The 24202-nt window shown below is 38.0% G+C and overlaps 2 protein-coding genes across 2 annotated transcripts; one reads left to right on the forward strand and one right to left on the reverse strand.

Moving 5' to 3' along the window:
• The first annotated feature begins 710 nt into the window (after positions 1-710).
• On the forward strand, positions 711-19606 carry LOC132645371 (E3 ubiquitin-protein ligase KEG). Its single transcript, XM_060362325.1, has 16 exons — positions 711-1782; positions 6519-6881; positions 6995-7225; positions 7459-7581; positions 7882-8215; positions 8729-8886; positions 9994-10151; positions 10303-10424; positions 11095-11229; positions 14447-14571; positions 14686-14790; positions 14906-15148; positions 16294-16627; positions 17010-17198; positions 17398-17703; positions 17852-19606. Exons 1-16 carry the CDS (start codon positions 1067-1069, stop codon positions 19073-19075), a joined length of 4866 nt encoding a protein of 1621 aa, XP_060218308.1. The 5' UTR covers positions 711-1066; the 3' UTR covers positions 19076-19606.
• A 366-nt stretch (positions 19607-19972) lies between these two features.
• LOC132645372 (thioredoxin-like protein CITRX, chloroplastic) lies at positions 19973-23607 on the reverse strand. The gene is made up of 4 exons (XM_060362326.1): positions 23285-23607; positions 22638-22760; positions 20510-20590; positions 19973-20324 (listed from the first exon to the last, which is right to left on the reverse strand). The coding sequence occupies exons 1-4, from the start codon at positions 23474-23476 to the stop codon at positions 20208-20210; spliced, it is 513 nt and encodes a 170-aa protein (XP_060218309.1). The 5' UTR covers positions 23477-23607; the 3' UTR covers positions 19973-20207.
• Between the last annotated feature and the right edge of the window lie 595 nt (positions 23608-24202).

The following is a 24202-nucleotide window of genomic DNA, read 5'->3' on the forward strand; positions in this document are numbered from 1 at the left end:
TTTAGGAATAAAACACAATTTAAAATAAAAAATCTTTTACGAACTTGTTTTGATATATTGGTTACTGGAATTTTTTTTTAATCAAGAGTATTGTTGTATCAAGATATTGCAATCTTTCTATCATAAATTAAAAAAAATACTGTATTACTTTATTTTTAGGTTACCACATCAAGCTTATTATGTAAATTTACATACTCCATTATCTAAGTCTCACTTAATAAGATAATTGATATACTTTTATGGGAAAAGGGTCAAAAATACCCCTCTACTTTGGAAAAAGAGCTAAAAATATCCTCCGAACTTATTTTGGGTCAAAAATACCCCTCTCATCCTTAAAGTTTTCAAATCTACCCCTGTCTTGGCGGAAATTATCCCCCAAAATAACTCAATTTTTTTTTAAACCCGCTTCATCATTTAAACCTGACACAACTAAATAATAATCCATAAGATTCCCTTATTCCCCCAATTCCCTCAAACTTCAAACTTACATATTGGGGGTATTTTTGATCCAAAATAAGTTCAGAGGATATTTTTAGCCCTTTTTCCAAAGTAGAGGGGTATTTTTGATCCAAAATAAGTTCGGAGAATATTTTTAGCCCTTTTTTCAAAATAGAAAAATATTTTTGATCCTTTTCCCTACTTTTATTTAGATGATAAGAGGACAAGACATATCATTTCATTTTCCTCAAAAGTTACAGGAATTAAAAAGAATTCAATCAGCCTTACATATTCGTACTGTTTGTTTAGAAAGTGAAGACTTCCTAGTTCCTACCAGCAGATAGCTAAACATGCATCACGTGAGTTGTACTATGCCGTTCAGCATTTGTACTTAGATTAAAAAAAAAAGAAGAAAGAAAAACCCCTCAGTAAAGCTTCCGTCTTCTTCCTCAAAACTCAACTATTAACCCCCACCCATCCCCCTACCATTTCCTTTCTCTCTCTAAAACCCTCTTTCGCTCTCTCTCTAGTGGATCTGCAATTCCCATTAATCAACCCGACCCGACCCGGATTCAAATAATCCCAAATTTTGAGGGTTTACTTACAGTTAGTGATTATTATTATTATTATGAGAGTACCTTGTTGTTCAGTTTGTCAGAATAGGTATGATGAAGAGGAGCGTTGTCCTTTACTGCTCCAATGCGGTCATGGATTTTGCCGAGAGTGTCTTTCTAGAATGTTCTCAGCTTCACCAGATACTAGTTTATCTTGCCCTAGGTGTCGCTACGTGTCCCTTGTGGGGAACTCTGTTACTGCCCTTAAGAAGAACTACGCGATCCTTGCTTTAATTAGGGATTCCAGGTATTCAAGTGATGATGAGGATGAAGAGGATGCTGAGGGTAATGTTGAGGATGAGGAGAATAATGATTCCAGGCGAAGGCATGGGGCCCGCAATGCGTCGAGTTCGGGTTGTGGTGGTGGGAGGATAGAGGTTGGTGCACATCAAGCGGTTAAGTTGATTAGGAGGATAGGTGGTGAGTCTATGAGGCCTGGGGTAGAAATGTGGGGGGCAACGATTTCGGGTGGTGGAAGGCGGTGTAGGCATAAAGTGGCGGTGAAGAAAGTGGGAGTTGGAGAGGAAATGGATGTGGAACATGTGGTATGGGTGCAAGAGAAGTTGGAGAAATTGAGGAGGGAATCTATGTGGTGTAGAAATGTGTGTGCTTTTCATGGTGTGACTAAATTGGATAGAAGCTTGTGTTTGATTATGGATAGGTGTAAAGGGTCAGTACAGACCGAGATGCAGCGGAACGAAGGGAGACTCACACTTGAGCAGATTCTGAGGTAAAAGTTTAGATCTTTTTTTCTTTTGTGTTGGATAAAGGGTTAATCTTGTTTCCAATTGATCCATTAGCTTGTTGATTTTGTTGTTCCAGATTTTGGAGGGTTAGTAGAGAATTGAAAAAAAAAAAAAAAACTGTAACTTTTGTGTAATTAGAACTCTAAATTATGGGAAAACTACCACATGTGCTTTGTAATGCTCCTCAGGAGCTGAAATGTTGTTACTATCTTGCACATGATGTTTTATATACCCAAACCTTGAGTAAATACATGAATTTGTAGCTAAAAGATAACAAGAATGAGAAAAATAGTAGCATTGCCTAGGTATTGAGGAACAAAGATACAAGTTCACTATATGAATTCTTTCTGTTTACTGACAAGAAATCAAATGAGCTAAAACTACCATGAGGGAAAAGCTGTTACTAGCATAAACAAAGTGGAAACGAAGGGTTGAATTGCAATATCCACTATCGAGTATCAAGATGTAAAAGCAATATCTGCTCACAGAATGGAAGAGAAACTGCTGACTTCTAAGTATCCTAGGTGTCTTTCTTATGATTTTAATCAAGAAGTAATGGAGAACTAACTTTTAGTGTAAAAGGTAGCGGCTGAGGGGTTCCCTTGTCATCATCAAAAAAAAAAAAAAAGACTAACTTTTAGTGTATGACAAACTTACTTTTGCACTTAAGATAATTCAATAGTCCAAGGCCACATTATTTGCTTGAGATTGTCTTTGCAGGAAAATTCCTAGATAAAAGAAATTTGCCACGCTTAGATTAGTATCACTATACTAACAGCATTGCCAGTAAGATGCTGATATATAGGTAATAATGGTGTCCGGCTTAGCTTGTGCACACTTGACTAATCATCGAATACTTGCTACCTTCCCTCAACAAAGGTATATGGTAACTATATTCACCAAGGCTTCGGTAGACAAAAGAAATTACCTAGTATTTTTTCTTTCTGGTGAGATTTGAACCCTGGTCTTTCATGGTTTATCCCACTTCATTGACCATTAGGCCGCACTAAGACGTTGATATTTATTTTTGATAAATGATAAGTTCATTGATATGGTGGGGACGAAGACACCGGCACAAAAGTTTCTATACAAAAAATTGGTGAACCTACACCAAGACATTGTTCTCATAAATGACACCCAGTCGTCTATGCTAGTTGGGACCTTGTGGGTGCGCTGAAAGTTTACCAGAAGCGAAATTTGTCCTAATTTGTACAAAGTGTATTCTCCATCCCAGCAAAACTCTCCGGTCTCCTTCCATTATACCCTCATTAGTGTCAAAGGAGATAAATCCGATGCTGGCCATCATTTTTTCCTTTGTCTGAAAGCCTAATTGGACATAACGTCTTGCAACGTTGCTGGCATCATCCACTGAATACCGAAGAGATTCATTGCTGCCCACCATAATTGGCTTGCTTTCTGACAGTGTATCAACTGGTGATTCAAATTCTCCTTAACTGCTGATATGTTGCCAGTTTAGTCGTTATGTCTCGGACTAATGACAGATTTGTTGATACTTGATACTACACCATTCATATCACTACTCATCTTGTTATTATGCTGTCAAGATAGCGTCTTAAAGTGCAACAAAATGCAGATCTTGACAGTTCACTTGTGTATTAGTTGATACATCGTAATGTAGCTTGATCCTTCAAAATGCAGGTGCAACTCTTCTGTTTCACCACATAATATCGAACATAACTAAATCAAATATCAAACTGAGAAATGTATGCCAATCTGAGAATGCTTAAATGCGTTATAACCATCTACCTCGTAAAATACATGGTTGAAATTTAAATTTCATTCTCCAAGGACAAGTGACATGGTAAATATTCATTGAATTTTTTTGATAATCAAAAGATCAGTTTGGTACATATCTAGTGAATTTCACCTGAAAATTTAGGCCCCCCCTTCGTTCCCTCCAAGTTTTTTCAAGTGATTTGAAGGATGCTTTGGCACAAAGAAGTGGGGATTCTTAAGAATAAAAAATAAGTGGGATTGTGCACAAGCATGTCTCATTGTGCTTTGCTTGTGCAATGTGCACACTGGGTATGTTATTGTTGTGGACTGGGGGTTACAAAAGTTTGTCCAGATCTGTAACTATCTAATCCTGTTTTGATGCTAGGAAATTTAACAAAATATCTATATCATATACATTCTTGAAGTTGCACCGTATAACTAATTGGTATAAGCACCTATATTTTAACCATTTTGTCATCCTTTTCTTCAAAGGATCTGTTGTTTCTTTCTCTCCAGATTACCCACAAAATGTTGAGTGGAATAGTGCTTCAGATCTTTTCTCTGTCCAGATTCCTTGTGTTCCAGCATTACAGAAGATCCTTGACTGACTTGTGCATGGTTCAATGAAGTCCAAAAATGTTTAAGGAAAGTCCCCATGGGTGTGGCAGTGTAAGGCAGAACGGAAATAGCTGGTCAGTGTCCCCACTAGCTTTACCACATAGGTTTAATCTGGTGAAAAGTGATAAACCCTCCTTTGCAGACTAGTCTGAGTGAAACATGCATAGCGGGTAGCTATCCAGGTAAAACATGCCACTTTGTTTGGAGCATTTTTTTTCCGTATCTTCTTCCAAGGCCATTGGTTGCTGGTACGAGGGGAAATTAAGACCGTCATGGACAACTTTCAGTGCATAATGCACACTTAATCTGTGCTTTATTGGCCATCTAGCGGGTTTGGCTTGGTCATTTGACCTCTCAATGGGGGCTCAAATATGTTTGTCGTGTAAATGCTTGCTGTTACCCTGATACTCTTGGTATCCTTGGCTTTTACAATGAACAAACCTTGAGAGGCAGTTATTGTATTTTTGCTACTTTTGGTATACTGCTTGTATACAGGAGAGTTTCCCTTTATTAATAAAATTAATTACCTTGCAGAAAAACAGTGGTGGGGGGCAGTTAAGCAATGAGATTGTTTTTTTTTCATTGATCGGCTGAATTGTCCATTATTGGACAGGGAAGCACTTTGGAAATGCTGCCAAAATCACAAAAATAACAAAGAGCAGAATACACAATGCACAAATATCTAGTAGATTTACATTGTACATAATTAAGGTGCAAGAGAGTTAGTGGACTGCACAAACTCTTCAGTCCCTTCTGCGTTCTCTTCTTTGTTCCTAAAAATAAGATTGCTCTGATATTTAAATATCACTTTATGGATATAGGTTAGATAATAGTTAAATCATCTTCCATTTTTTTCTTTTGATAATGGAGAAATCGCCTGTGGCCTCATTTGCGGACCGACCCCATTTTGTGAGGTATCAGTAGGTTTGAAACTCTGAAGTAAGTGTACTCTACCCATCTTCAAACTAAAATACTAGGTTTTGTCCAAGGCAGAGTTCAAACCCGTGATGCGCGCTAAACCTACACTTCATGTGTTGCTTCTTAACCGTTGAACCGAAGCCCAAGGGCAATCATTTCCATTTCTTTGCTTGAACAAAGTACACAAGGGGCAGTGACTGTGAGCCCACCATTTTCAACTTCTGCCCTCTATTGGCCAATTCACATTTCAGACCAAGAAGCAACCTGCTTGGATGGATAAAGACATTACTGACTGTTATCAAAAAGAGAGTCAAAAACCAATTAACTGTACCTCAATTCTGAACTAGTTCGGTTTGGCTATATGAGGCTTCTATATCCATTCCCTTTTTTTGGGGAAGGAAAAGAGTGCAAAACCAGCCAAAACTTTTTTAGCACTTAACTGTATTATGAAAGGCGGTTAACAGTCCCTCATTTACTCTTTCGTACATGTATTGCCAAGTAGTCTTTCCCCACTCTTTTTTGCAAATATTGCCAAGGACAACTTCTGTTGTACTTATGAAAGGAGAAAAAATAGGGCAGCTTATAAGTGCTGGGCCACAAATACAATTTGGAGGCATCTGTTCCAACAAAAGGGTTGCCATGGCAAAGATCTCAACTCTTCATTGTGCAGAATTTTTTATTTTAGTAAGATTTGACATAGAAGACGCATCATTGGATCCATTCCAAATGGGATAACCAGTGAGTGATGTAAGCTGATGTTGAGCTTGAGGTATTTTCCTAATAATAATTCAGTTCTCTGAGAATGATGTCCAAGAGTTTACATGTGTGTTAATGATGAGATAAATTGTAACCCTAGCCTGTTTATTAGGCGCGAAAGCATAAAGCTGGGGGGAAGGTTCTCCATAGAAGTGCAAGACCCTGCCAACAAGCTTTTAGAAGCTTGTGTATGGAATACGGTTGACAAACTCAGTTAGATAATTTACAAATCCTTTCTGCACTTCTATCGTGTGGGAGCTCCGGAAGCTCTTCAGTAGAATCTAAACCAATCACCAGTGTTATTCAATTTAATTATGATCGATTTCATCCGCCATAACTGAAAGGTTTAAATAATAAGGAAATGAATTTGGTTGGATATGTTGTAACTATCTAGAATTTTAACTGCTTGAATAAAATTTTCAAACTTCGAAGCTTATCAAAAGTCTAGCTTACAGATGCTCTAGAGAGTCAGCAAGGGTTCAATTCCCACCCAGTGCTTCCCTACATCCCTTTTCAACTCTTCCCGAGGCTCCTCATTGGAGTCCAGTTTACCGAATCTAGTCATTTTTGTATGAGTACTCTGAGGATGGTGGCTTTAGTGTTTCATGTTTCTCCTAACCTTGAATGTTACCTTTTCAAAAAAAAAAAAAGTATCTCCTAACCTTAATGTATTATCCCATCTTAAATCCAGATATGGAGCAGACATTGCGCGTGGGGTGGCTGAACTTCATGCAGCTGGTATTGTTTGCATGAATATTAAGCCGTCCAATCTTCTTTTAGATGCAAATGGTCATGCTGTGGTATCTGATTATGGGATTCCAGCAATTCTAAAGAAGCCTGCCTGTAGGAAAGCTCGATTGGAGTGTGAGTCCGCAATAACCCATTCTTGCATGGATTGTACTATGCTTAGCCCAAACTACACTGCTCCAGAAGCGTGGGAGCCTGTAAAGAAATCACTTAATCTTTTCTGGGATGGTGCCATTGGTATATCTCCAGAGTCAGATGCCTGGAGCTTTGGTTGCACATTGGTGGAAATGTGCACTGGTTCTATTCCGTAAGTGACAACTTATATTTCTTTACCAACTACTCACTTCTATTACGTTTTAGCGTATAATTTCTTCTATTCCATATGATTTACTTAGAGAACCCTTTGTCATTCTTATGCAGCTGGGCTGGCTTAAGTGCAGAGGAAATTTATCGGGCTGTTATAAAGGCAAGGAGACAACCTCCTCAATATGCAAGTGTAGTGGGTGTTGGAATACCGCCAGAGTTGTGGAAGATGATTGGTGAGTGTCTGCAGTTCAAGGTTTCCAAGAGACCAACCTTTAGTTCAATGTTAGCCACATTTCTTCGCCACTTGCAAGAGATCCCTCGAAGCCCTCCTGCCAGCCCTGATCAGTAAGAACATTTAGCTAAGCTGATATTTTGTAGCAGAATTGTCATATGAATATGGTTAGCTGTTGGAAGGTAGCATTTAATACTTAATTATCTTGCTTCTTAGATAGAAGTTGCTGCAGTGTTTGTCGTGTTCCTCATTTCTGATTGTTAATTATTAATGTTTAGCAGTTTCTTTCGAGTTTAATCATTGGCCACTCAGATAAATGCTGATTATTATATGTTTAAAAATGCAGTAACTTGCAGTACTTGGGAACGAATGGTGTAGTACCTTCTGCGGCATATCATGTGGAGGTTTCTCTTGATGATCCCAGTCTTCTACACAAATTTGTCTCTGAAGGCAATGTGAATGGAGTTCGGTAAGCTTTGCCGTGTTTCTTAGGTGGTAGGATATCCTATTTTGCAAAATTAATCGAGAGATTACCAGAAATTTTAAGTTTCATAATGTAAAAGCAAAAAGTAAAAAGTAAAAAAAATCAGGTCATCAAGATTTTTCAAATTTGGGAAGGGAATTTACAGAAGTTACTTTTGCTTAATCACATATTCCTTCAAGAAATTTCAGGAACATTATTCCCTGAATCGTCTTTTTACAACTTCTGGCAGTTCTCCTGAGAATCCTTTTTCTATGTACTTCATCTCTTTTGCCCTTCTGAGTGCAGAGACTTGCTAGCGAAGATTTCAGGACAACGTATTAGCACTTTACATTCTGTACTAGAGGCGCAAAATGCTGATGGGCAAACTGCTCTCCACCTTGCTTGTAGACGAGGAAGTGTGGAACTTGTTGAGGCCATTCTGGAATACTCTCAGGCAAATGTGGATGTTCTAGACAAAGATGGTGATCCACCCCTTGTGTTTGCTCTTGCGGCTGGATCACCTGAATGTGTTCGTGCTCTTATCAGGAGGCACGCCAATGTCACATCTAGACTTCGAGAGGGCCTTGGTCCATCCGTTGCTCATGTCTGTGCATACCATGGCCAACCAGATTGCATGCGTGTAGGTCTCTTCGTCCTTCTATGTGTTTGTTGAGAAAGATGCTAGGCTAAAACTAAAATGTGGGGGACAAATGGAAAGTCTGGCTACCAAAGAGATAAGATGAATACTATTTTAGATTATAAAAGTAAAAGTAAATGGCTTCAGAGGAGGTGCAGGTTCAATTTCTCATTCGTCCTCTTGTCCTTCCCCTCTTGGCAATCCTCCTCTACCCGTTCTATTATTAAAAGTAAACAAAACAAGGTAAAAGAGGTTCTGTAGTCCAATATGAGATTCTTGCTTGTTCACTGATGAAACTCCCTGCTTTGTATTTCAAATCTCAAAGGTTTGTCCTCAGCAAGGCCTATTCTCAACCCAAAAAAAAAAAAAAAAAAAAAAGGGAAGAGGAAGAAGACAAAGCATGTTAATAGGATGCTGTTTTGTTTTATCCTTCTTTGGAATAGAAATCTTTGGTATCTGTTGGTTGTTACTTATTATGTTAGTACCTATCTAACCTTTTTATGTTTCCTTTCACAGGAATTATTATTGGCTGGGGCTGATCCGAATGCAGTTGATGATGAAGGTGAATCAGTGCTTCATCGAGCAGTTGCTAAGAAATATACAGACTGTGCTAAGATCATACTGGAAAATGGAGGCTGTAAATCGATGAGTATCTTAAACTCCAAAAATTTGACGTAAGTGATTCCTATTCATTCTTTCAAATGTTTTGTGAAAAAAAAAAAAAAAACTCTAGTCGGGGGGTAACCCTATAGCTGGGGAGGCTGGAAAAAGACTAAGATAAAAAGCAGGTTGGAGAAAAGTGCAAAATAAATCTTAAGTCAAATCACAGGAAAACAGTATGAGAAGAGATCATGGTGGTTGTGGGATTTGCAGATTAGAAGTACATGTTTCGAATTTATGTCTCCCGAGGGGTAGAGTATCATCTTATGTCAGTCAGATTTGTTAATTCATCCAAAGTGTGTGTATATATCAAGGGAAATCATGAAGAAAAGAGCTCAAAGTTTACTAGGAAAAGCATGGCTCTCCTTTGCAAAAACGATTTTGTGGTCCACTTGTTTGACTACTGTTGTTTTTGATGGAAAGAAAATCGAGTTTATGACCTCTTTAAGTTAAGAACGGAGCTTGAAGTAAATTTTTGGAGCTGATTAATCATATTAAAACTTTTTAAAGGTCTCTGATGTGGTCCCTTCTGTGTATTTAGAAGGTGCGTTATAATTGATTTAACTGTTGAAGTGTCGCTATTATGTTTTAACTGTATTTATCTATTTAGGGTTCCTGCATATTGTCCGTAAGATAATTTTAACTCTTATTAGTCGAAGCAACATGGGAAGTTACTGAGTAATTTGTCCTTCGTTATGTTTCACTGTTTTAATTACTCAAATATGTTACTCAAAATCACCCATTCTAAAAAAGTGACTTAAAATCACAGTAATGACGAACTTTGAGAGAGAATAGTTGGGACAGTAGTGATCAGAAGATTACTTATGTGGCTAATGAGTTTAGACGGCGATGATCTATGCGTTGAAAAATGATGATAGGGTGTCCGATAATTCTACAGTTTTTTCAGGTGCCTACTTAGAAGTTTAGCATTGGCAATTGTTCGTTAAACCTGCTTCACTTCTACTCTAGTTGTTCAAAGTTTGGCTTTTTAGAAAAGCAACCGAGCAAAACTGACTGCTCATGACGGTGGATGCTTGAGCATGTTTGCCCTTATATATTCTTTTATCTCCCGCCCTCTCCCTTTTCTACATGGTGCATATCTTGTGTCTTTCCTTCTACAGGCCACTGCACTTGTGCATCACAACATGGAATGTTGCTGTTGTCAAGAGGTGGGTGGAACTTGCATCTATTCAAGATATCGCCGATGCTATTGATATTCCAAGTCCTGTTGGTACTGCACTGTGCATGGCAGCAGCCTTAAAGAAAGATCGTGAAGCAGGTGGGTTGACTCTCTTTTTTCAAGGATGAACATAGATATAGTTGTTTTACAAGATATGACAGTTGATAGTTCTCTTTTCTGACTTCCTTTTTACTACGCGTACATGTTCTTGGTTGTCATTACTAGTAATTTTTTATTTTTTATTTTGTAGAGGGGAGAGAACTGGTACGATTAATTTTAGCTGCTGGAGCGGATCCAGCTACACAAGACACACAACTTTTTCGAACTGTTTTGCATACTGCTGCTATGATAAACGATATTGAGTTGGTCAAGGTAGGCTGATATGTACTTGAATTCGACAAGTGCTATTGTGGAAGAAGAAAAAAAACACAAATCGTAGGTTATATGTCCAAAGCGTGCTTCGGCTGGACAGTGACACTTTTTATCATCAGTTCGGTTAAATGTTTCACTGATCTCATGTTAATCTTCAGGACACTACCTCTAATGAATTTTGGTTAGTTCTTTGATAAAAAAATGATTTTTTGTTAGGTCTGTTGCTTTCCATTGATACAGATAAAAGGGGATATAAAAGTATTTCTCATCAAATAAATGGGTCATTACTATAAGGACCGAAAGTTAGTACTCTATTTGACATGATTTTATATCGCTCCACTTAACCCTTGCTTCCAGCAGAACAGTTTTTTGTTCACAAGTTACGTGCGAGTTCATACAGTATGAAGATCGAGGGTTCTTATTCTTGTTTTGATAGATCAATGATATATAAAAGAATAGGTGCAGGAGTGATTTGATGTCATATTCTGTTGTGGCCCCCGTTATTTTAAAATATGCATGTCTTCATGTCCTTGTAAGCCAGTGCACACCTTTATTGCCAAGAGACTAGTTTCTTAATTCTGCTCTGTAGTTAAGTGAGGGTTCTTTTTCATTGTAAATCTGTTAACCATTATAAGTTTTGTTGTCTCACGAACTTTCAAATTTTCTTCAGATCATCCTCGATGCTGGAGTTGATGTAAACATCAAGAATGTGAATAATACGATACCTCTTCATGTGGCATTGAACAGAGGTGCAAAATCATGTGTCGGATTGCTTTTGTCTGCTGGGGCAAATTGTAATATGCAGGTCTCTAATTGACACTTTTTGGATCTATCACTAGATACAAATATATGAATTGTTACTTGATCAAATAAATATATATATATGTATGAATTGTCTTTTGGCTGCTATTCTCTGGGAATTTTCCGTTTTATCTTTGCGATGATGTCATTTTTTTATCACTAGAGCACCTAATAGTATATTTATATATATATATATACATATACATATTGACGTAAAGGTAACTATATTTATAATCACAAAAACTCATCATACAAATATGATGAGGTGGGAATTTACAACCCACAGGGGGCAGAGGAAAAACCTCAGTAATAACTTACTTGAAATTATCTTTTGGTCCATTCTACATTTGGGCCGCTTAATTTGCTTGAAATTAACCTGGAAATTACCATTTGTTGTTGTTCTTGTCATGCGTCCTCGGGGTCTAAGCTTATCACATCTTGCTTTGCCCTCTCAAATAAATAATTAAAAAATAAAGAAAAGGAAGAAAAGAGAGAAATTTGTGGATTAGACTAACACTTGGGCCATTTAAGTGCTTAATGAGACTTCATTCTCATATTTGCACCTGAGAAAGGGAAGGACGCTGGAAATTTGTTGGCATAGTCAGGACTGAAGAAAGGGTATTAGGTGTACACATAATTGCGCACATATCTCTTGAGTTAAGAGTTTAGGTGGTGCATGGCTAGTGTTCCTTCCAACATGTATAGATGGGCAGATGACATTTTTGAAACCCAGTGCCTTTTTTCTTTTTTCCCAGGAATTTTGTCGACTGTATAACTTAACACCAAAAATATAGGAGGAATTTTTTTTTTGACTTTGAGAATTTCATCAGTTCTTGACTAAATAATTGGTTATGGTTGGTAATTCTATTTGTCATAATTGTCCTTATCTAGACTTCTTGTATATTGTCTCTTGTCCTAATTTGCTTGTCCTCTTTTATTATAAGAACAATTGATGATATGAGTTGTTAAATGTTTGTCGAGAATTGTGGATCATGCTTTTAGTTTAGAATTGTTAAGTCACACATTGGTTGACGGAATGAATTGTTGTCTCCTTATAGGACTCTTTCATGAGCTAGCTTTTGGGGTTGAGTTAGGCTCAAGGTTCACATGGTATCAAAGCCAAACCTTGTTGTTGTGTTTCTCCATGTTGGGCCCCGGTGTTATGTTATCCACGCTCCAATTGTCCAGTTCTGGTTGTGTGGGGAAGTGTTAAGTCCCACATTTGTCGAGGGAATGGGTTGTCTCTTGATATGGTCTTGACAATCCTCTTTCATGAGCTAGGGAACTGGAAAAAGTTCTCCCTTGGATCTCTAGGGAAGTCATTTTCCACTTATTTTAGGAAAACATTTTACTTAAGAAAATATTTTTTCAAGTATTTAGTAAAACCAAACAAGAGAAAATCGGGAAACGTTTTCCAATTTCTTTCATACCAAACAAACCCCAAATGTATAATAATTTTCCAATTAAATTTGAGAATGTTTGGACATCCTAGAACAGAAAGCTGGCCAAGCATTTTGGGACAGAATAAGTGATTGGACTTCTGCATTTTGACTTACTAATCTTTCATTTATTTACTAAGTTTTTTCGCTGCAAACTGTTAAGAAAAAAACAATCATTTCTCTGCCTTACCCCCTTTCCTTTCTCATTTGAGGAGGAAAAAGATGCATTTCTGTAAGAGCTTCTTCAATTGAATATTATGGCTCAACTAATGAAGCCTTTTATATGGTTATGCAAAGTTCTTGCTCTTAAATTAGGCCCTTGCGTAGAAGGGAAAGTACTTGCATAATGATGGAAATGAAGCATAAACGAGAGATCTGCAGAAAGCTCTTAATTAGGCCCTTGCTAACTAGAATGAGGTAGAAGGAAAAGTACTTGCATAATGATGGAAGTGAAGCATAAACGAGAGATCTGCATAAATGACTTAATATATTTTTGTTCTCAAAAACATTAAGGTATTAACAGGCTTCCAACAGCTTGATGTTGACTTGTAGAGGTTAAACCTTGATGAAGCTATATGTAGCTTAGGTACTTTTTTTTTTTTATGACTAGGGAACCCGCGGCCGCTATCCTTTGGGTGCGCACAGGGTAAACCCCGCTCCAGTGCAATAGCCTGCAAACCACACAGGAAAGATAACCCGCACTAGGCAAGCCCCGTGCGACGAGCTCGACCTAGAAAGCAAATCCCCCGCTATCGCAGGCAGGGGTTTCGAACATGAGACCTCCATTATGAAAGCCCCATGCTCAACCAACTGAGCCACCCTTGCGGGTAGAAGAAAATAAGAGAAGAGAAGAAGATTATGGAATGCAATGAATATTCTTTTGTTGTTACTTTGTGCAGTATGTAAAATTATGTTACCATGGGAAGAATGTAACAAATTTTAGTCTTAATATAATAAACTAATCTAGCAGATTCTATTGAGAGTCCAGTTCTTACGCATCTATTAGTGCGTTATTTTACCTAAAGATTGGAAATAATGATTAGAGTTTTCCTATGCCATCCTCCTTCCGAGGAACATTATTTGTTGAATGTAACGCAAGATAATTAAAAGCACATAAGTAATTAGAAGAAGTATTAAATGTAAAGCACAATAAATCATAATGGTAGTTCTAACAATTAACTTTGTTATACTTTTGGAGACAAAGAAACTCTACACGAGCTCAAGTACAAGGGTTTGTATTTTTTTTGGCATTTGGGGGTAATTTTCTGAATGTATTTGATATAGATGCTTTGTTAGAATTCCTCAGCTCCCTGCAATTATAAAAGAACTGGCTTTTGCTCTGTTCATATCTGCACCTGATGGCATTGTTATCATCATCAAAATACATTGCTTGTTGCAACTTTGCTGGACTTTGAAAATTGCAAAGTTCGAGGCCGGAAAGTTCTTCATTAAGAGTTTGGATGTGCAAATCCTTAGCAGATACACCTCAAACTGAGAAATTGCTGAATTTTGTAGTTTATGGTCGTAGTCCCTTTTTTTCCAAAGGTTCCTATTCAAACAAGAATGACCCTGAATGAAATTCTACTTCTGCAAATTGTTTTTGTGAAGCTCGTACACCTATGTAGGCACCTAAATGTAAACCATAGTTCCAACATTATGGTCATGGCTCTGTATTACATTTGCTCATGACATATTGGTTTACATCTCAATATTTGTCGATATTTGTTTGTCTATCTCTTATATTCCTCTTTTAGCTAATTTTGAATTTCTCACTGATATCAGGATGATGAAGGTGATAATGCTTTTCATGTAGCAGCATTCTCTGCTAATATGATACGCGAAAATCTTGATTGGATTGTAGTTATGCTCAGGTATCCTAATGCTGCTGTTGAAGTTAGGAATCACAGGCAAGTTCCAATTAGCCCGTACCACTCCTTTATATGCTATCATGGGGGACTGACTTTACACTCTTGTATCTGAGCTTGGCATTAACTTCATCAATGTCTACTGTACTGTTGCAGTGGCAAAACTTTATGCGACTATTTGGAGGCTCTGCCTCGTGAATGGATTTCAGAAGATTTGATAGAGGCACTTAGGGAAAAGGGGGTCCATTTATCTCCCACAGTGTGAGCATAAAGATTTTTTTTCTGTTGCTATTTTGGTCGTTATTTTATAATTATGTAAATTGTTTGTTGATTGGGCTTGATGTTTTAAAGAGCTGCATGTTCATATGCTATTCAGATATGAAGTAGGGGACTGGGTGAAATTCAAGAGAAGCATTGTGACACCAACTTATGGGTGGCAAGGTGCTAGACATAGGAGTGTTGGTTTTGTTCAAAATGTCCTTGACAAAGACAATCTCATTGTGTCCTTTTGCTCTGGGGATGGCCGGGAGGCTCAAGTATTGGTAGATGAAGTTGTAAAAGTGATTCCACTGGACAGGGGCCAACACGTGAAGCTCAAGCCAGATGTGAGAGAACCAAGGTTTGACATAAAACTGTTATTCACGTTGTATTTATAGTAGGGCTATGTGCTTCTTATGTCCTTTCTGCTCTCTTTCTCGAGCTAGAACATTTTGGCACTAAATCAGAAAGGTGTGTTGGGGTTTTGGGGGGGGGGGGGGGGGGGGGGGTTAATTATTTCTCTGGAGAGGAATCATGTACACGCTCTTGCAATTGACAAGGAAGGCCCCGGTTTTGACTGATTTGTTGAACTTTGCTCGAAACTCATTCCCCGCTGGAGACATTCCCTCAGGAAGGGTTCAGTGCATTCCCTCTTATTTCAGCATCTTACTGTTTATAAAAGAAAAATTGCATGGGCCTGCTTAACTTCGAGTTACTGTTATTACTTTGTACAGGCCTGCCTTTTCCCCCCTCTTGGTGTTGGGTTTGGCTTTTGTAATGTCTCATGAATAGTTGGCTATGTATGTACAATGGAAGTTTCTAGCGACCATTATGGTTAAATTGGGTATGAGTTCCTTACATAGTAATGATTCATATATGTATAATCAATTTTTTCTTTTATAAGTTGTGATGACTCAGATGCAGTACATGACAATAACTTAGTGATCCAAGAAACAGATGCCTTAAAGTCTTAAATAGATAAATAATATATGAATTTATAGCTCATAACTAGGTCTTTCTAAGTGCAATAATCCTAGCAGTAATGAAGATTTGGAGGTATAGAAAGGGAAATCTGGCTCTTAAATAGAGTAGCAGAAGTTACAAAAATATATTATAATCGTACGGTTACCCAAAGTTAGGAAGCCTTTTTCCTTGCCAATAGCTGCTTAGTTTTTCTTGTGCTGATATATGAGTGTCACTTGCAACCAGGTTTAAACTGAGAAATGTATTATGTTTGTCCTCGCTCATTGACCTAAATATTAAGAGGAAAGTGATTTGGAGGTATAAACAGCTTAAATATAGTATAGAGAAACAAAAAGTTGCATCGCTATGAGATTAGTCAAGTTTTTTCTTTCGGAGTTCTGTCTTGCCTATTGCTGCTTAGCTTTTGTGGTGCTGACTCATGAATGTCATTTGCAGCCAGGTTTAAGTTGAAATGTTTCAAACTGACTGAGAAAATATTAGCATTTCTTTTTAGCTAATAGTAACAACATTGCTTTTCTACAGATTTGGTTGGCGTGGCCATGCCCATGACAGCATAGGAACTGTTTTATGTGTTGATGATGATGGGGTGCTTCGTGTTGGGTTTCCTGGAGCATCTAGAGGGTGGAAGGCTGATCCTGCAGAGATGGAACGCGTGGAGGAATTCAAGGTCGGAGATTGGGTGCGGATTCGTCCTACACTTACAACAGCTAAACATGGATTTGGATCTGCAACACCAGGAAGCATTGGTGTAGTGTACTGCGTCAGACCAGACAACAGTCTGATGGTGGAACTAAGCTACCTTCCTCATCCATGGCATTGTGAGCCAGAAGAGGTTGAACCTGTTGAGCCATTCAGAGTAAGACATATATTATTGTACAGTGACTGTACTGATGTCCCATAGTTTATTACTCCCTCTGTTTCATTTTATATGACTCTTTTCTTTTTAGTTTTAGTTTATTACTCCCTCTGTTTCATTTTATATGACTCTTTTCTTTTTAGTTTTTTGCAAAAAGAATGACACCCTTTCATATTTGGGAACTTTTTAACTTTTAACTTCCCATCCATTTTGCCGTTGATGACATGCTCTTATAGTCATAGAAATGTCAAGAGATGATTATTGGTTAAATTTTGTGCCCCTTCAAACATCGCCAAATAAAATGAAACTAAGGGAGTTCTTTTTCAGAATTTCCATTAACCCTCTTCATTGGTTAAATTCTACATTCTGTACCTTTTCACAGATTGCTGATAGGGTCTGTGTGAAGCGCTCTGTTGCAGAGCCAAGATATGCTTGGGGTGGTGAAACACATCATAGTGTAGGAAAAATAATTGATATAGAGGCTGATGGTCTGTTGATCATAGAAATTCCCAATCGGCCCATCCCGTGGCAGGCAGATCCTTCTGACATGGAGAAGGTGGAGGATTTCAAGGTAATACATGTAATTGATCAATGTTTTGTTCTTTAATGAGGATGCTAGATGCGGTTATTGGTGATTAGGAACTTCCATTCTGTTTTGGGGGTTGGGGAGATGAGATCATGAGAATGAAAGAAAAATGATCAAGTCTGTGGGACATAAAGTATATGTAGGTAGCGTTCTCAATAATTTTTTTGTTCTCTGCCATTAACAGGTAGGTGACTGGGTAAGAGTAAAAGCTTCAGTTCCATCACCAAAATATGGTTGGGAGGACATCACAAGGAATAGCGTAGGTATAATACACAGTTTGGAAGAAGATGGTGATGTTGGCATTGCTTTTTGCTTCCGTAGCAAGCCTTTCTCTTGTTCAGTGACAGACGTGGAGAAGGTGCCGCCTTTTGAAGTTGGACAAGAAATTCATGTTCTGCCATCTGTTTCTCAGCCTCGACTTGGATGGTCCAATGAGACGCCAGCAACGGTTGGAAAGATTGTGAGAATTGACATGGACGGTGCTCTAAATGTAAGCTTACGATGCTTCTCTCATTTTAAAATCGTTGGAGAGTTTCAATTGACCTTATAAGTAGCATGAAATCTAGTGAAACTTTGAATTGACTTCCAATTCATTTAGTTTTTAGATTTAATGAAGTGCTGACTTTGATGCTTTCTAGGCTACGGTTGCTGGGCGAGGCAGTTTATGGAAGGTTTCTCCTGGAGATGCAGAAAGACTTTCAGGATTTGAAGTAGGTGATTGGGTACGTTCAAAACCAAGCCTGGGAACTAGACCCAGTTATGATTGGTACAGCATAGGCAAAGAAAGTTTAGCGGTTGTGCATAGTGTTCAAGACACTGGTTATTTGGAGCTCGCATGCTGTTTCCGCAAAGGACGCCTAATGACTCATTACACCGACATTGAAAAGGTTTCTGGATTTCGAATTGGGCAGCATGTTAGGTTTAGGGCTGGGCTGGTAGAACCAAGATGGGGCTGGAGAGGCACTAATCCAGATTCTCGAGGTGTTATAACTGGCGTTAATGCTGATGGAGAAGTTAGGGTTGCGTTTTTCGGTTTGCAATGTCTCTGGAAGGGGGATCCTGCAGATCTTGAGATAGAGCCAACATTTGAAGTCGCAGAGTGGATCATGTTGAGAGAGATTGCAAGTGGTTGGAAATCTGTAGGGCCAGGTAGCATTGGAGTTGTGCAAGGAATGAGTTATGAAGGAGATCAGTGGGATGGAAATGTCTTTGTCGCTTTTTGTGGAGAGCAGGACCAGTGGAAGGGATATTGTAACCATCTTGAGAGAGTAAACAAGCTCTTAGTTGGTCAGCGTGTTAGAGTAAGAAACTCGGTGAAGCAGCCAAGGTTTGGTTGGTCAGGTCATAGTCATGCAAGTGTTGGAACTATAGCAGCAATTGATGCAGATGGCAAACTAAGAATCTACACACCAGCAGGCTCAAAATCTTGGATGCTTGATCCTTCAGAAGTAGACCTTGTGGAGGAAAAGGCAATCCAAGTTGGCGACTGGGTCAGGGTTAAGGACAATGTGTCTAACCCAACACACCAGTGGGGGGATGTCTCTCATTCAAGTATTGGGGTAGTGCACCGCATAGAAGATGGAGATCTTTGGGTTGCATTCTGCTTTTTGGATAGGCTATGGCTCTGCAAGGCCGGGGAAATGGAAAGAATTAGGGCATTTAAAATTGGGGATAAGGTGAAGATCAGAGATGGGCTAGTGGCACCTCGGTGGGGATGGGGGATGGAGACTCATGCCAGTAGAGGTGAGGTGGTTGGAGTAGATGCTAATGGGAAGCTAAGAATCAAGTTTCAATGGAGAGAAGGCCGTCCATGGATTGGAGACCCTGCTGATATTGTTCTTCATGAGCACGATGATCAATGAAGGGTTTGTCTTTATTACAGTTCCTCCTTTCACTAGATAGTGGGCAGGGCAAGCCAAGGGCTTCTTTAATTTATAGGAGAGGCAGCCCATGTGCTGTCTATGCGATGGCGTTATAAACTGCCCCCGTGCAGTTGACAGCCATGAAGACCGATGTACACTAAGTAGATTTGATGACGGATGGATAAAAGGTTAAAAGGAAGCTGGGGTTTTTTTTACGGTCATTGCTGAAGTTCAACCAGATGTTGGGGATTTTTCTGCAGAGTGTTTCGTTTTAGCTCGTTAACGGTAATATGCTTGTTTTCTCTTCTGTACAAATCACAAGTAATTTTTGGGTTCATAGCTTTCAAACATAGTTCACTTACACTAGACTTGAACATTTCTCTCCTATATCTTGTCATTTAAAAATGCTGAGGCCACCGCTCACATTTTTGTAAAATTTATTTAGCCGTTTGAATAGAGAAGCATGTGAATTTATTGTCTTTCCTCTTTATATTGGTGAAATATGATTGGGTTTCAATGGATCTTCCTTTATGTTCTGAGTTTTATGAAACATTTGTCCAAACTTGGGAAACAAAAAGGAGAAAAAAGAAAGATTTGGCACCTAAATTATAGAGGTAGAAAAGACACGTGAACTTCTTACGAAACTCCAAATTATTTGCTTCTATGACTATCGTTGATTGTCATGGCATGTAAGATAAATTCAAAATCTAACTATCAATTCCTTAAACGAAGTTAAAGTTTATATTGCAAGATCAAACTATCAAAACGTTTATCAAAATCTAACTTCACTACTTACAAGAAGCTACCATGAGAACATTTGGAATAGTACATAACACTTCCAATCTAGAGGAATTCTACACGTGACATTCATTTCTATGTTAACATCAGATATTGCAGTTTGTTGCACAACTTGTTTTAATCATTCCAAGTGCAAAATTTGTGTTACAACTTGCAACTCTTACACTGCTAGGAAGATACCAAGCTGGAGAGATTCACAAAGAAATTGCAGAAGATTTATATTGAGAACCACATATTGGTACATCCGTACGAACAAATAAAAGGCAGCTTGACAATAGCAGCAAGGAGCATCGGATGCACAGTTCCACTAACAAAGAACCTACTGAATTATTCATCATAAGTCATTATTAATAATGTCCCGCATCATTTGTATTGGGATGAGCCCTTCAGTTCTGATAGCATCCTTATTTGGATCTGGACTTATGAAATACAATGTAGGTAGTCCTCGAACCTGAGAGGAGATTATTTCAGTGTACCATACAGCTTTGCAAATTCTCGAAAGACAGTAGCTTGATAAATGATAATTGATAAGTATACTCACGAGCGACAGGAGAGAAAACAGAACTTTTCTTAAAAAATATCTATAGTATCGAAAGAAACAAATTTTGATTCAAAGAAGACTATAAGTGGTTGTACCTGCATATCACGTGCAAATTCGTATTCATCATCTGTGTCTACTTTCACAATAAGTGCATTGCTTTCATACTCTACAGCAAGCTGTCAGATGAAATTGGAATTATACCACAGAAAAACTCAAATAACATATCTATCAGCCAAGAAAGTATATCCTTGAAGCAAAAGATAGTCAGCTCTGATTAGAACAATTTTGACGTCAGCAAAGATAACCTAGTGTGTAGCAAGATATCACTAAACTCCAAGCAGACTACTGCAAATGGAACTCGACTTACTGATTTTGTGTGTGGGGGGGGGGGTAGTGGAATATATTTCATAATAAAATACACCAAGATTGTCCCAAAGTATTTATATTTTATTGTGGCTCTTTTTGCCAATCATCCAACTGACTGGCTCAGCTATCCATGCATAAGGGGAGGCTCTCTTTACACCAAAAGGCAAAACTATACTTGAAATTAAAAAGATATTTGATGCTTTTTGCAACATTCTCATTATTGTGAAACAATATCCTTTTCTTTTCAAAGATATCAGCTAACTTGAAATAGACTGTAGGATCTCCAATCTTGCAATCACGTTAATAGAGGGAGGGAGCTTACTCCTTATTCCTATCCAAGAGGATAAACTTTTTTTTTTTTGATTAAGCACCGGGTGTCCGGGTCTCTTTGAGCCCCGACTAATCCCGGGGGTGCACAGGCCCTCGGCAAGGAGTTTCCCGCAAGTGCACCACGGGTAATTCAGGGTTTTACCCCAGTCCGATGGCCCTCAGAAATTGTTTGCACCCAGTGGGTTTCGAACTTGAGACCTTGAAAGGGAGCACCCCAAGGCTCAAGCCAATTACCACCAGGCCAACCCCTGAGGGTTCCAAGAGGATAAACTTATAAAGGCATAGAAGTAATACAATCCTTTGATTACGACTTGCGACATGCAATTTATGTTAGCCTTTCAGGTAAATTTTGCGAGGACATCACGCATTTTAGCAACATATCAAGTTTAACGTTAATCTTTTCTCCGACTACTAGAATAGGTAAAAGTTACTAGACGGCAGACTTTACTTTCGTTATTTATAGCTTCTCAACTTACTTAAAATTTATCAAAATACAAACTTTTACTTCTAAAGTTTTTGCAACAAAATAGTTACTCTTTAGCTAATAGTTTTCCTTCACCACATAAGCAACACTCATCCATTTAACACAAACCCTCTGCTCGTCCACTCCGCATTTTAATACTAAATAATGGATGATTTGTCCCATCCTCAATGTGACATTGTTCAATAAGCAACTAGGGAAAGTGAAAATCACTAGCACTCTCCATATGCACTTTGTCTACTTATATCCATTTCTCCATACACTGAAGAAAAGGTCAACACAAGCCAACACAAGCTTTTTTTTGGTGAAGAAAAAGGTCAACACAAGCTTTTCTCCAAGCAAGTGAGAGCTCAAGGAGATTGAGGATAAAACAAACCACGTGACAATCATAATCACCTGAGATTTATCTCTATCTTTTCAATAATTGAATGTCCGCCCCCAGAATTGTGCAAATTTGACTTGCTATATCTTTAAATAGAGCATAGCAATGAGCATAAGGTTTCCTTTGAGTTTAAAAATATTACACCGCCAGGGTTGATTAATCGTGATTTATTCAGAGAGTTAACAGGTCTAACTTACATTATGTTATTCACTTTGATAGAAAACTGTCCACTCCTAACTTCAAAATTTCGTAGCATTCGAAACTCAGGTGATAATGGGCCCGCCTCTCTACCCTTCTTGTTTTCTCCTCATATATTGCAACAATAATTTTAAGCATTTAAAACAATTTCTAATCATTACTGAAATCTTTACCAACATAGCATGTCCCAAACCCAGATAAGCGAGAAGCTGCATAGGTTGGTGGTCTGCTAAAAAGTAAAGCTATTATGGAATACTCTAATTTTGTAGGCGACCCAACTAGTTTAGAATTGGAGCTAGAAGATGGAATCATTATCAAACCAAATGGCTCTGCGAACGGGGAAATTCACCAATTAAAATAACCAAGCTTATTTGAACTATGGTACAAATCCTCTTGAACTACATTAAACCATCAACAGCAGATTAAAGAAATGCTTAAGACATTGTCATGTGAAATCCAAACATACCATTTCAAGTTCTTGAGCCATCAAAATACAAGGACCGCACCATGTAGCATAGAAATCAATAATCACTGGCACATTTCGTTCTCCCTTTATCAGTTCTTGAATCTCTTTGGCAGACAACTTCTTCTGCAAACCCGTGTAATCAGGTTAAAAGGAATTGGAATTAGCAACCTTTGCATACTGTGCTCATTAGAAATTAACAGGGGTGGGACCAATGTAGAGTTACTGATTCGGCAGAACCCACTAATTTTGGCTCAACCCTGTATTTATATCAAAAATTTCATTCAACATGAACTAATAATTTATTCAGAACCCAGTACGCAAAAAGAATTACGGTCCAGAACCCATAAACTAAAAATCCTAGCCCCCCAATTATCAATTGCTCCAGTTTCAGCAATAAACAAAGCTTATCCACAATGTTCTGTACAAATAAAACACATACTTCCAACTTCCCAAATTGATATGAATTTTCTAAAGATTCCCAGCAGATGAACAAACCCAATAGCCTAAATTTGGAAATATTAAACTAAAATTGAGAAACTAAATGAAATTGAACACCCAAAAAAAAAAAAAAAAAAAAAAATAATCAACCACATGGGTAGCTAGCTTTAAGTGTCAAAATTCATATATGTATGTAGAGAAAGGCATACCACAAGATAATCTTCCCTGACATACTTTCCAGCAGCTGAGGCTTTGCAAATGTATTTTCTTGAAAGGGTTTGGGTAGATAGTGTGGGAATTGGAGGATTGTATGAACAGAGTGAATATTTGAGGTGATGGGGTTTGGTGGAGAAGTGATGGAGTGGCGGCGGAGGGCGAAAGGAGAGAGTTGCAGCTTGCATTATTATAGGCTTTATCTGCTTTGCCTGAGTGAGTGAGAGAGACTCTGTTAGAGGGGTTTAAGGAGCAACAGAGATATCCAAAATTCAATAGGGGTTAAGGAGAAGGAGAGACTATCCTAAATGAAAGAAAAAGGGGATCCGAACCAAAATGACTCCAAAAAAAAAATGTTTTTGAACCAAAATATCCTAACAAAAAAAAAAAAAAAAAATTGACAAAACTACCTTTAGCGCAGTAAATAAAGGAGTTAATGTAACGGCGACGTTAACTCCTTTAGCGCAGTAAATTACTGCGCCAAAGGGCCCTTTTTTTTTTCTTTTGGTTAACCCCTCTTTCTTTATACTTTTTAAGTACTTTGATAATAAATTAATCATGTTTCGAAACTCCGAAACTTCAATATTTTATATAGAACCCTACTTATTTTGTGCGATTAATAAGGTAGGCTCGACACATCAAGGATAAACAAAACTTCGGATTGCCGTTTTAGTAGTTGAAAAGTGCTCGAACTCCATTTTTGTTTGAAGACTTGGTGTCATTAGCTTTAAGTTCTTTATGATTTAGGGTTTAGATTTAAGTGTACTGTTTTTTAGTCAAAATTGCAGCATTCATACCAATCTCAAAATAATTAAATTGCATCATTCATAAGTCATAACAATATGAAAATACTTAAACTTGTTCATTAATAACAAACCCAAACTTTTTAAAATACAATCATCAAAGAAAGAAAA

This window comes from Lycium barbarum, chromosome 6, assembly GCF_019175385.1.
Source record: "Lycium barbarum isolate Lr01 chromosome 6, ASM1917538v2, whole genome shotgun sequence".
In the NCBI taxonomy this organism is placed as follows: Eukaryota; Viridiplantae; Streptophyta; class Magnoliopsida; order Solanales; family Solanaceae; genus Lycium; species Lycium barbarum.

Coding starts and splice junctions, on each gene's coding strand:
- LOC132645372 (XM_060362326.1), bottom strand. CDS start 23,476: ATGCAAGCTGCAACTCTCTCCTTTCGCCCTCCGCCGCCACTCCATCAC. Junction 22,761..23,284: donor TCAGGGAAGATTATCTTGTG/GTATGCCTTTCT, acceptor ACGGGTTTGCAG/AAGAAGTTGTCTGCCAAAGA. Junction 20,591..22,637: donor TGGCTCAAGAACTTGAAATG/GTATGTTTGGAT, acceptor TTCATCTGACAG/CTTGCTGTAGAGTATGAAAG.
- LOC132645371 (XM_060362325.1), top strand. CDS start 1,067: ATGAGAGTACCTTGTTGTTCAGTTTGTCAGAATAGGTATGATGAAGAG. Junction 11,230..14,446: donor GGGCAAATTGTAATATGCAG/GTCTCTAATTGA, acceptor CACTGATATCAG/GATGATGAAGGTGATAATGC. Junction 14,791..14,905: donor GTCCATTTATCTCCCACAGT/GTGAGCATAAAG, acceptor TATGCTATTCAG/ATATGAAGTAGGGGACTGGG.